This window comes from Haemaphysalis longicornis, unplaced genomic scaffold (genome assembly GCF_048455015.1).
Source record: "Haemaphysalis longicornis isolate Haplotype H1 unplaced genomic scaffold, Haemaphysalis longicornis Haplotype H1 scaffold_6, whole genome shotgun sequence".
Lineage (NCBI taxonomy): Eukaryota > Metazoa > Arthropoda > Arachnida > Ixodida > Ixodidae > Haemaphysalis > Haemaphysalis longicornis.
Window position 1 is genome coordinate 173,121,681 of NW_027526407.1, and position 13,506 is coordinate 173,135,186.

The 13,506-nt window shown below is 43.7% G+C and overlaps 1 protein-coding gene across 2 annotated transcripts in view; it reads right to left on the bottom strand.

The window, feature by feature from the left end:
* Nucleotides 1–7,757: 7,757 nt before the first annotated feature.
* Nucleotides 7,758–13,506, bottom strand: part of LOC144141276 (putative cytochrome P450 12a5, mitochondrial) — a 37,539-nt gene continuing 31,790 nt past the window's right edge. The window contains exons 8-10 of one of the 2 annotated variants that reach the window (XM_077672853.1): nucleotides 12,106–12,184; nucleotides 9,322–9,552; nucleotides 7,758–7,992 (exon numbers count right to left, since the gene is read on the bottom strand). In XM_077672853.1, coding sequence (XP_077528979.1) covers nucleotides 7,873–7,992; nucleotides 9,322–9,552; nucleotides 12,106–12,184 — 430 coding nt within the window. In that variant the 3' untranslated portion in view covers nucleotides 7,758–7,872. The remainder of the gene's footprint in view (nucleotides 7,993–9,321; nucleotides 9,553–12,105; nucleotides 12,185–13,506) is intronic. The other variant, XM_077672854.1, reaches the window with a different exon arrangement.

Genomic DNA, 13,506 nt, shown 5'->3' on the forward strand with positions numbered 1-13,506 from the left:
TTTTATAACCAATGAAGTTTTTTTTCGTCGACTGGTGCGGGCTCAACCACATATAAAGCATAGGATAAGTTGCAGTTATAATTCCTGCATAAATAAGAACGGGACATGGGCTTAATTTCCAAAAGGGGAAATGTGCATTTTATTTCGCATACAGAACCTTAAAACGGTTACTTTCTACGAAAAAAGTTTCACAAAGAGCTTCGCTCGACTACGCACGCTTCCGGTCTGGTTACATAGATCATATTTCGTTTCAACACGTAGGCGCTCATTCCATGACTCCATGTTACGACGTGCCCCGTCGTCTCCATTCGCAGTTTTTATAATGCGTTGATCTTATGTTTTAGCACAAGCTCCCATGGGAAGTTAAGTGATTTATCCTGTACAGCCGTTTCCAGTTGCAGGAGTGAGACACCCTAGTCTTTCCTCCATGCTTCTTTCAGTGGCCGTAATTTTTCCGGAATTCTCCTGTGTCTTGCCACTTACTGAACTTCATGCGGCCAAAGCGAGTCAAACCCTATTATTCTCAGGTTTCGCTAGAGTCTGGAATGCCAGAGGCAGCCGCCCACCCCCTTTGACCAAATCCACCAATGCCAAGCACGCGATGACAGGCCCCTGAATAGGCCGAAGAAAGTAGTCATGCCCAGGGAGTCCGGCATAAGAACATCCTGACTAAAATTCAGCTACTCTGGTGGCCGTGGATGGAACGAGTACCCATTCGTCTCCCAGGCTTTCATCGAAGAGGACACGGAGGGACTCGGCGGTATTGACAATACTCGTAACTTCAGCTGTCGATGTCAACAGAACCGCTCCGTGACTTTCCAGGTGACTAGCCCTGCGATGATGTGTCGGCCGGCTCTGATTAGGGGGCGCAGGAATTTTAGGAAAGCGTGTCAGCCGCCGGTCCTGACTAGCTGTTCCAAGGGAATGGCATTGCTTGCGGCGCAGCAGATTATCAGCCATGTTATCACCTCGCTCTCTAGCTCTTGCAAGGTGAGCTCTTCCGCAGTAATGTTGTGCACCTTCTTATTGTGCAGCGTAACCTAGGAGAAAAAGAGTTGTAAAAACTTTAGGCTCTTACCCGCACCTAATTCATGGCGAGCAGACGTGTTCCGGAGAAGTTATTTGAAGCTGAACTCCAGGATATCGCTTTGCATCAAGAACTGAGCCAGTACAATGAGGTTCATCTCAATAGTATTATTGTTACATTGGCAGCAACAGAGTTAGTGAAAGCAGCGGAAATCTATGACGCCAGCGCGGGGAGAAACCACATAACACGAGGATGGGTGGGTGGAGTTATCTGTTTTTCCACATAATCGTTACACCCTTCTCTGCTTCAACCGAGAGTTGTCTGAAGAGTATTGCTTCCGATCGCACTAATATAAACCAATAGTAACAGAATTCCGTTACAATTCTGTTAAAAAAAGACGAATATTTTGATGGCATCAGAGGCTAAAGGCCTCAGAAATTCCAAATGCAGCAGTTTTGCAAAACAATTGTTTTGAACGGAAGGATTTGTCACTTTCACATCTGGCAGTTTTAAGGTGTAGGGATGTAACGTGCTTGTTAGATTGAAGACCTCATACAGCGCATATACTAGCGCGAAATAACTGCACGTTGCATTTACGCGTATAGAGTTTTAAGCTCCCTGTTTTGGAACCTTTTTATTGAATGGTTATGATTTTGCGGTAGCATTTGGGTATTTTGGGGTGCCTGGCCACTTTTATTGGACCGGAAAAATTGTAATCTTAAATCTGCTCGAAGTGCAAATCCGAGATCTTATGTACCTTCATGCAAAGTTCTCATATTACGCAAGCATCACCCGTAGTATTGCAAGGCCTGGTGCTAGCTGGATAACGGAAAGGTATAAATATCTGTAATAGAAAATCATCCAGGTTTTGCTTGTCATGGGCAACAGCAATTTGCACCTAAATGCTATTTTTGTTCTTGTGGTTCGCCTAGTTTGGATGTTTATAATGTGATGCCACAAAACTCCAGACATTTAAGCTGTGATATTCATGCTGTATCTTCGAGCAGTTATAGCATCGATCACGATCCATGCCCAGTCTATGCCATAGTTGAGTAGCGTCTGAAAAGTAGTGTTTAAGGAATTGGCTCTCGCCGTACCTTCTTGTATTCGACTTCTAGTACTGCGGGTTTACACACGGAAGCTATACGGGGATTCAGGCGCGCAGTAGTTGAGGGCTCCGGAATTATTGTGATACCCTGGGGATCTTGAGTGCTCGCAGAAATAACAAAACACGGCGTTTTTATTTCTCGCTTCCATGAGAGCGGCGGCTACGGCGGCCGGAATCGAACCCACGTCCTTGGGTTAAGCAGCACATTGCCTCAGCCACTGAGGCTGCACCGTGAGTACCCTCTGGTGTTCAGGTATTACGAAATGAGCCCATGACCTCAAGTTCGCCGTGTAGCCCAACACCTTGAGCGTCAGTTGTCTTAGCATATTGTGTAAAAATCGCAATTTTAAAGCACGAATCTTTAGGAGTTTTGATTTCTTGTTTTTCTGATGTGATGTAATTACACTCCAATCATAAAATCAACAATACTACGAGATTGCACAAGCTCGTGAGAGAGACAGAGAGAGAGAGAGAACCTTTAATAGAAAAGGATAATCACTAGTCACGATGGGGGAAAGGAATGGGGAGTGAGGGTAAGAGAAAATAAACAAATGCTGGTCGTTCTCAGTAGACTCAATAACTGGGCCAGTCTTGGAACCTGCAATTCATGGGCCAGTTCATGATGATCGCAAAAGGGTTTCTGCACGTTCACCAGTTCATTCAGGGGAGGACCCGCTCAAACAACCCGTGCCAGACCACTTTTAATTGAATAAACTGCTATTTCATATAATAGTTGTGCATCAGTTTGTTGTGGATCGGGATGGGGTTGGGGCGATTTGAATGTACGGTGTGTGGCGAAAGCTGGGCACCACCGAGTTTGTTTAGAGGGCATAGTTTGGTAGTTATCTTCGCAAAAAGTTCTTGCTGCCACGTGCTTACATGCTGCTAGTGGGCTTTCCTAAAATGCTTCAAAAACTCCTGCAAACTGCTCTTAAATTTGGTTTGTGTAAAACGAACCTTTGCTGTGGAATTGTTTGCCCGACGGGTATCCACCTTCTGTTCTTAAATAATTTCTGTCGACTGGTGTGTGGCTTCTTATTTATCGACGGAGTCTGTGATTTGGCCGTGTTTGCCGCACTATAGTTTCCAATGAAACAACCTTCGATCACCTAACGGGTTTGTATAGCATTCAGGCTTTCAGATTTGTGCAAGGTTGTGTCACGGAAATTGTGCGTTTGCGTAAATAAATGATGGTACTCGTTGCTACCAATGCCTTCGTGTATTTCAGTCATTACTTTCTTGCGAGGAGAAGGTTTGCCTCAACCTTTGATTCACTGTCCAAATTGTAATCCTCTGGGAGAAAGCTCAAAGAACGAAAGTGGCAATGGTAGAGTGAAAACTCAACTAGCCCGAAGTGAGTTATTGCAGCAAGAAAACTTCCAGGACTGCGGGAACGAGGAAGCTGACGCAGGCCAAGTGATTTTCGAAATATCTGTGGAGAGGTGAGAAAATCAGAAAAGCGGGCATACGCAAACGGGGTGGACCACATGAAACAGTCGAACGATGGCCGTCTATCACGCAGCGTCGAGCCACCTTCTCGGAGACCATGTCATTAGGAAATTCCGCGGTACCGGTGTTGCATGTGGTAGTGCCTCTCAGCGTATACATTTATGACGGTATTTCATTGTGCCCCACCTGGCCAATCAGTGCAATTTGCGTGAAGCCTGTTATCAAGTTAGCAGAGCGAAATAATACCGTGCGAGAAAGACCTACGAGCGTTTCAACGCGTTCCAACCGCGTCTCCTCCTATCTTTCTCCATTACGTCATCGCCACTCTACGAAGCATTGCAATTACTTGGGACGTGAACGCGGTTGGATAAGCGCAGTATACGCCCATTCAGAGTGCAGGAGCTACACAATTAAAATATGACGGCAGCGTAGAGGTAAGGTGAGGGTATATATACCTGGGTTTGGGATTTCGGGTGTTTTTTTTTTGCTTCGTATCGCGTCTGTAATGACAGTAATTTTTATTTAATTATTTATTTGTTATTTGTTATTTATTTATTTATTTATTTATTTATTTAATTATCTATTTATATATTTATTTGAATACTTTTCATGCCCGAAGGCTTTACAAAAAGGAGTGGGGGTTATATAACAAGAAGTGATCGAAATGCTACTATTGTTGTAAAATGGAGAGTGAACTTTTCAGGGTCGGTGACGGATGCGGTGGCAGCGGAACGGCAGTTCCAGTGTTTGTTCTTGGAGTGAAGTAACCACTGTTGTGATTACTTCGGCCAATTGGGACGCCTACTTTAAAACGATTATCGGAACGGGTGAAATGTAGGAGGGGGAAGAGACAAGCTGCTATTTTAAAGATGAATAAATTAATATATTTTATAAATTAAAAATATAGGCCAGCCCATTTTCGACGAAACGATAAGTCTGTTAGGTTTGGAGTGCGTTTCATGGTTGTGGCACTGGCGTGACGTGAGTAACTACACAAAATGAAATGGGCTGCGTGATTTTGAACGGTTTCAAGAAGGGGAGTAAGCGTGGCTTGACCAGGGTCCCAGATCGGACATGCGCATTCCAGATTAGAGCGTGCTAACGTTTTGTAGAGGTATTTTTTATTGACATGGCCACAGAAGAAAGGTTTCGTCTAAAATAGACGAGCATGCTGTTAGCATTATTCGTAACATATTCTACGTGTTTTTGCCAAGAAAGATTGCAAGTAATGTTACACCCAAGATACGAGTGCACTGACGATAAAGGGGTACCGTTACGAATATACATGCAAATGTTAGAAGCCAAAGTAATTCTAGATAAACTCATGGTTTTACATTTCGTGGAGTTAAGTTTGACTCGCCAGTAATAAGACCAAAGGGGAACGTTGTCTGGGTCATTCTAAAGTTTAGGAGAATCAGTAGTAATTGATGATTTTAGAATGCAGCACACAATCCTCAGCAAATACTTTATTGTTTGAAAGCCAAACACAGCTAAGAAGGTCAAATAAATAAGTCAAAATAACAGGGGACCTAACACAGAGCCCAGCGGCACACCTGATTTTACGGCAAAGTTACTGGAAGAACCATCTGCAGTGACATACTGTGAGCTGTTAGAAAGGATTTAATCCAACCAGGCACACTAGGGTCAATGTCAATTGATTTAGTTTAGTTTATAAGAAGTCCATAAGAAACGGTACCAAACGCCTTATTAAAATCAAGAAAAATATCATCAGTGTCGTAACCTACGTCAATATTGGCAAAAAGATTGTTAGTGAAAGATGCTAGTTGTGTTTCACATGAAAAGGTTCTCATGAAGCCGTGCGGAAGGATGAAAAAAGGAATATGAGTCAAGAAAGTTAATCAGGGGAGAGAAAATGATGTGTTCGAGTAGGTTACGGGAAATGGTTGTGAGGGATATGTTCATAGGTTTGTGGAGGATGCGGGTTGCCTGACTTGTAGACGGGAACCACCTTACCGGGATACCAATCAGCGGGTAGAAATGAAAACTTTAATGACCCATGAAAAATCTTAGCGAGGGCTACGCATGAATACACTACTGTTAATTTCCGCATCTTAGAAGAAATTCCATCAGGGCCTGCGGAAGATGAGATTTTTAAACTCTGAGTTATTTTGGTAAGCCTACCCATTCAACTAAATCGGTTCCATGGGCAGAATACTGGCATTGTATACAGGGGGAAAATGAAGGAGCTGTTTTTTGAAATACTGAATAACAAGGTGCATAAGCAGGTCAGAACTTGTCAATTGAATTATCGGTTCAGATGCGTCTTTCAATATGCTCCAAAATTTGCGCGGATGGGTATGAAGGAGCGCAGGTAGTGTGGAACTAGAAAAAATGTTGTTCGTGCGCTGAAAGGAGGGGCGTGATGTTTCTTGTTCCTACTATAGTAGCCAGACCAAGGGTTTGGAAGGTTACAACGTTAAGCGCTCCAAAAAAGACGCTTCTCGTTGTTGCGGAGTCGCCCTAAGGTGGAACCAAACCAGGGAGAGCGGGGGTCAGCGCGAATTCTTCTTGTGGGTGTGTAAGTGTTGATCAGGGATTGTAATTTATTTTTATAAAGTAACCAGTTATCATTCACCAAACGTTGCCCATAGTGAGCTGTAAATTACTTTGCAAAAAGCTCTATGTCAAAACTAATTAGCGCAGTATGGGCACCCGAATTATCACGAATAGTTCTAAAAACTTTACATTTTGAGGGGGGGGGAGGGAAAGCTTGCACGGTGATATGTAGCAACAGGTGATCACTTAGTCCATCGAGATATGTGATCGAAGAAACGAGATCGGGGGATTGCGTAAGTATGAGATCCAGAGTGCTATAACGGGTTGAAGGTGAACGTGTGGGTTTAGGAACAAGCTTGGTGAGCTTGAAGTCGTTAAAAAATTTAAAAATGCAATATTTTGTGGGGAGATTTGTTTCATGGTGACATAGTTTACGTGACATGCAATACTTGTATAATTGAAATCAACTATAAAAATCAAGGGGGAATCGGGATAGCGTACAATCAGCAAATTATAGTATCATGAAGCTCAGAACAAAAAAACGAAGGACCTGGGGATCGGTAACATGCGCACAAAATGTAGTCACGATTTGTAAAAACAATTCTAATACAAGCAATTTCCAGGGATTGTTTCTCGGAACATTTTTGCCGAAGGCCGCGTTTCTGTTATCGATGATATCGCCAGAGCATGAATCTATGACTGAAGAAACGGTGGCGCGCTAATTCGAGACGCTTCGTATTGTCACGAAGCCAAAGATGACGGAGCTGTCTTGAAGGAAAAAACAAATTTATTGGAGCGAACTTTTGCTCCCCTAACAACTCAAAGAATACTAAGGCGGCGAAGCGGCAGTCAACAAAGCGACGTGCGCAGGCGAGTGTCGGTGAATCGAATACCGCGGCGTCGGCTCTGCTGGCATTTATCTCTCGGCGTGAGTGTTTCTCGAACCGTCGAATTGCCTTCAGAACACTGTAGATCGAAGAAGATTATTCTAGGCAGGTGCCGTTAGTTTGGAACACTCTCCCTATCAAAGCAGATAACACGTGAGGCATAAAGAATGGTACACGCGCTTCCCTTGGCCCACGGATAACACAGATAACACAGCCCGGCGCAGAAGGTCGGCAAATACAAAACATAAATAAAGAAACCCAATGCATGGTTCACGGAATCATGTTGATAAAAAGAAACGATACCTTGCTTAGATGTGAATTCGAAAGAGATTGCTAGGATGATTCCGGGGAAGGACTGCTCGCGAAAAAGCTGTTACTACCACGACCCTGTGAACCACGAGGAACACGCGTCTCGTGGGAATTATCAATCGCGTGAACATTGTTAGTTATTGCGCAGTATCCACAGTGTATCTTACTAATCACAAATTCTTTGCAGCGCAGTGCAAAAGCTTCCTCACTCGTTTTCCCGAATTCAATTAGCTTTTTTCTACAATACCGCGTAGCTGTGCAGAAGTGTTCACTCTAAACTCCCGTCGGTGGGTAGCTGTTTTGATGGAATGCCGTCTCATTCCCTTGCCACGCCACACGCAGTCTTCTTCTCCAGCTGGCATCACGGTGTGGTAGTGCAGTGGTAAAATACTAAAATTATGCGCCAGAGACCTCCTTTCAACAACCATACCAGGTAAAATGGGCTTTATTTACATTTTACACTGGCTACCATTTTGTGCCGAACAGTATAAAGACGTCGTCAGTAACAACAACGCCGTTTTTTTTCGTACAATATTGCCTTCAGGCTCTCGTGATGATGTATGGGTATGCTCGCTTCAAGAGGATGAGTGCACTTCTACGAAGCGAAACTTCGCAGGATGCCTTGGCCTGGTCATAAATCTCGAATAGGATCCTATGTCACCATGATGGTTTTCCACTCTATACTTTTTCAGCACCTGCACAGAACGGAAAAATTGTGATGTTGAATAAAGCAGCAGAAGTGCTGAAACCTCAACTTAGTTGTCCACTTTGAAGCACCTGTTGCCTCTAGATACTCCCCCCCCCAAAAAAAAAATTCAGGTGTTGCAAAGAATTTTTTCTTAAGCAATTTGTGTGCCTTAAAGGTACCCTAAAGGTGTGCCTTAAAGGTACCTAGTTTGTGTGCCTTAAAGGTACCCTACAACACTATTCGACATTTGCTTAGAATTTGTAATGCTTGCACAACGTAGTCAACACGCAAATTCAGTAATTAGAATAGGGGATCACAAAGTACCGCAGGAAAATATTTAGGCTCGGTGAAATCAAATAGTTTATGAACTTGCTAAAAACGTAGCCTCTCTATGGGTGTGGTCATTTTTTGCACGCATAAGTGACGACACTGATGCAGGCGTTGCACCGCGTCGAATAAGTCGCAGCCATAAACGCATTGTTTCGTCACTTCAAAAAATTGCTACACACACACAAAAAAGGGAAGGCATATCTGCTGTGATGAGCAAATCACGCTGTGCCGCTGTGCCGTGATGCTGAATACAGCTTCAGCAGTGCTTCCTTCCAGGCCCGAAGGAACGAGTGAACGCTCTTATGGGCAGTGTTCACGGTTCCTACAAGTAGGCATAAATTGCAATGTCGTAAGACATCAGTGCTTCACTCAACATCCGGCATTTATGCGATGCTCTTTGCAGGACGTGCAAGGTATTAGCACAGATAAGGCTGGTGTTACGTTGTAAATGTTGTTCCTTTTTGATCTGAACAGTGCTGCTCAGGCGTCGTACTACGGTTGACGGGTTTAAAACAACAAAAATATAAAAAAAATATTATTTTACGTGCAGTGTCCAGATAAACAAAGGAGCGCTGCAGCCATGGCTAGAGTGAGTCCTACTACAACCGGGTTTTTAAGACTAAGCTGTACAAGCAGGAGCATCTGCTGTTGCGGGGTGGAGCTTCCATCTTAGCTCCTGGACCCCGAAGGCGGTGGTTTCCATCCGCCGGAATCACTGGCTTCATTGGTTTTTGTCTTTAGTTTCCACGATAGTTAAAGCGATGTTTTTTGTTCATTACGTGCTTAGGTTAGTTTACCTTGGCTAAGTGAGGACGAAGGAATGCAAGAAGCTGGAATGTTTTGAGAACGCCGGTTGACACCGCTTATGATATGTTCGCACAGTGCTCTGGGCCCAACCTGTATTATTTAGAGCATTATTCATAATTGAAAAAAAAAACAGGTTTCGCTAAATACACCTTCTAAATTGTGCTATAGGGATTTGGGACCGTTATCTCTTTCAGCTCACCTTTGCGAGAAGCAAGGAGAGTCCGAGCTCGCCTAGCGTACGGCCAACGCACATGCGTGACCCTGAGCTGAATGGCACCGAAGCGAACGGGTGCAATTTCCAGGCTTTTTGAATGTCTCTGTCAGCGTCCTCTTCATTCGGTCGCAGCCACCTCTCGGGAAGAAACTGGTTGGCATTTGTGAAATTTTCCTCCAGTCGCCCCGCCACGGATAGAATGGTTCTCATCTCGGTCTGAGGAAGAGATTAAGAAATGGTGAATGAAAAGTAAAGAAACAATCTTATGTATTTCAAATGACATTCACAGTGTTATCCTCAAATAGCTTACTGCATATACAACAATCTGTACATATGTACGTGGGCACTTAGACGTTGGCTAAAATTACGTCGCTTAGTTTTGTTGCTTAGCCCCTCATGTTGTATTTGAGTGGCTGGGGCCCATGGCACAATCTGATATCTTGATTCTTTTGGCAACTAATATTTTGCTCAAGGTTTCTATTGAAGACAAGGGTCTTAGGCTACTCAAACACAAAACGTTTGGTCTGCCCCTCTGTCTCTCTGTCACTGATTCAGCCACCCGACGAAATGTTACAGAAGTTCTGAAACGACAAGTTTATATTGGCTGAGCCTATTCTTCGAAACCACTACGTCTGGAGTAACACGTCATATTCGCCAACATTGTTGAACAAAAGAAGTGGAATATTTGATATAAAGCATCAATACATATTGGATACTCGCATTGTTCTTTGATTTGAAAATAACTGTGCTTGACGTTTGCGATAGGAAAGAACAAAATACGGGCTGAAAACCATATTTTGAACCAAGAATGCCAAAACGGCTCGCACGGGGCCTAGCCATAGTGGAGGCATTCTAAATCCAACGGTAACGAAAGGTTTTAACGGGTGGGCCACGAGCAGTGAAACTGGAAAAATTTAGGTTGACTTGAGCAGAACTCCACAGTGGTTATTGTGGGAAGAGTGAAGCAGGACGGGAAGGCGTGTAACGTTTGCGGAGGGATATGGGAGGTATTTACGTGGCAGGGGCAACAGAATGCGATCCTCTTTCGACGAAATTTGCAAAAAAAGTAAACAGATACGTGAGCCCCTTTTTATATAACTGGTTCGTACTTAATTTTTTTTATATGTGTGAACTCTTCTTTTCTGTCCACTGTAAGCTACAATCTAATAAGAAAAGAAAAATATCTAACACCAAAAGAGCCGAAAGAACACTGAACTGTCGTTGAATTGCTGGTATTTTGGAATTTTTTGGGTGTCAGAATAAGGTATTTTGCACTATTATTTGGCAAAAAATTAGCGAAGGGTAGACACTTAAAAAAATCGATACTGGGGGGCATTAAAAGCCGAGTACAGCTCCCCTCTAGGGCAAGAATAGCCACTCTGCCGGCCTTCCTAACCGAACACCAGCCGCTATCAGGGCGAAAGCGGAATTCGCAAAAAGTGAGAGCGAGTAGTGGGATTTCTCGCATATTTTTTGTCGACACAGAAGCACATACGCAAATGTACTTTGCCTGAACGAATCGGTGAGCATGTGTAATGACGAAATATTTATCAGTCGTGCACGTGTTATGCTCTGTATTGATTTGGGCTTGTTTTATCCTATCTACAAAGGAACCAATTTTGCTAATTTGGTAACGTCAACGTCGTCACCCACTGAAGTTTGATGATTGACCAGCATAGATTTCTGTTCCCGTGATTGGAAATGTTCCGCCTTTCGGCAAGACAGGTATTACTTGGCTTGCGTGGGTTAGCGAGTGTTGGCTGATGAAGGCTCCATCGGTTAGTTTAGAACAGTCGGCTTCAATAGCACATTTTCAATATACAAAAAATTTACCCACACCTTTTTCAGCTTTTTGATAAGACTGTCTCTGTATACCTTAGGGGATAACCCATGTTATAGATAAATGCCTTTCGCAACTTGTTTATCAACAGACGTCTTGCTGCACTGGTCAGAAGCGGTACAAACATTGGGATTACCATGGTGGCTTGCATGTTCCTGTAGTCTAAGCTCTTTTCCTGTTTGGCAACAGCCGTTTGCATCGCTGAAACTCACTTTTCAGTTGTGCTATTTTTAACTTTCTTTGCACTGGCGAGAACTCTGAATTTATGGTAACTTGTCCTTTTCACAAAGTTGGTGATGACGGCTACTATTTAATTGATCCTCGTAGGGCTGCGTCGATATAGGTGGCGGAAAATGACGTTGACACCAAGCTTCATGCAGATTGGGCCTCCGTGAGAAAAAGAAACAGCATGGTAACCAAACGGAAGACATTCAAACATTCAACGCATTTCATCGTATGCGGGTTTGAAGGCTATTTATTCATTATCGTTAGCCTTGCATAGAGACGAACTCTTAGTTTATTTTACTTTCCTCGTCTTGCTTATTCGGATCGCAGCCATTCGTTTGCACGTTTGCAAATATTCGCCCCTCGCAGAAGATTTTGATTTGATTGGAACTTTACGCGGCATAGCCCTCTTTGTACCAGTATTTGGGCGCTGAATGTGATGTCTTGCGTCACTGTGTACCCTGCCACCGATGAACATTGGCATCAAAGCGAAGTTGCCTCAATGCCAGTGTCTTCAGCCTTATTTGCAGTGGTCTGACGTAGAGAAATTGTTTGTTTCATTACGTCCAAGAGCACATGGTTGCATGCCTGATACTGACACTTTTTCAGCAAGCCTAACTCAATGCTCGCGAAGGCGTACGCCGTTACAAAACGTAACGCAATCTGCCGTAACTATGGTTGCTTTCTCAACGTTTACTACTTACATTTGCTGGTATCCGGTAACCTGACATCACGACATCGTGGTCAATTTTTCTATCCACTCCAGGTGCTACCGGTGTGAGCCTGGGAAAGGATATTACAGGTATTGAGGCTGGAGTGCATTATGAGATTGATCACCAAGCGCTTTTATCATATAAAAACATGGCCACCTTAAAAAAGGAAGGATTCAAAAGTGTAATTCTTACGCCAAGAAGGTTTGTCGGCGCCCATCTCTGACTGTGTGGTTCCTAGCTGGTACAATACTGCAGGACCGTCGGTATCAATTAGGTGGGAAAATAGCTTATAGGTCACAACTACGCAGTATGGACATAGACTTAGGAATGCTTCTTAGGTCGGCATCTGTTACATGAACCCATACGTTATATCAACTGTCTATATAATAATAATAATAATAATACTTTATTGATGACATGAGTAAATACAAACAAGGAACGGGCCTGCCAAACGATGCCGAATCCAGGTTTCCATACCACTGCTCCTTAACGCAAAATTTCACAATAAATGCGTTGTTTTATGTGCCCAGAAGAAGCGATGAGCGATGAAATACAGAAATTGGGGCGTAAACTGTGGACTCGAGCAGCCCAGGACAGGAGCGGTTGGCGGTAAATAGGAGAAGCCTAGACCCTGTAGTGTACCCGATAAGGCTGATGATGATAATTCTGATTTACATGCAAAATGAACAGAATAAAACTTTAGGTAATCTTTGCAAGAACACACCCTTATTGGGTGACCAAGGGGCGCCAATAAGCCGGCTATATAAACCAAAGCTGGTGGCCAGAGCACAGGTGGCGCGGACGGCATATCAGCTCCTGTGAAGAAAGAACCGCTCTTTGGTGTGCCTGTGTAGTTCAGAATGCTCAATAAAAGTATTTTAACACGAAAGTGTTTTACGCCCGGGTGCAGAAAGGTTTTGGTGACGTGATATCCGTCACGGAAGTGACGTCGCCAGAAAAAGTGCCATTGACGCGGCGGCGCCCGGTTTCTAGCCCGCGACTCTGTGGCCGCAACGGGATGTGCGTGGCGCTATTCCCACTGCGCGTTTTTTGTATTTATTGCCTGTCTTTGACACTTTACAACAGATTACCTATGGACATTGCAAATATGTGCACATACAAAAGGTGGAGTTTCCGGCCACTAAAGGGCTGATTTTGTCAATTTAAATGTTCTCATATGAATTAGTTGCTGTATGTGTGGCAGCCAATCAGGTAGTTACTGGTGGAACTTAGTGACTTCAACAAATCCACCAATGCTCTCTTTGAAATACTCCCTTGCTCATCGCGCATCAACATCATTGTACAAGCTTGCTGTACGTGAGCGCCATATACTATGGAGACCGAGTGCCATGACTAAATTGTAACGCACTCCATCCTCATTGTCTATGGCAA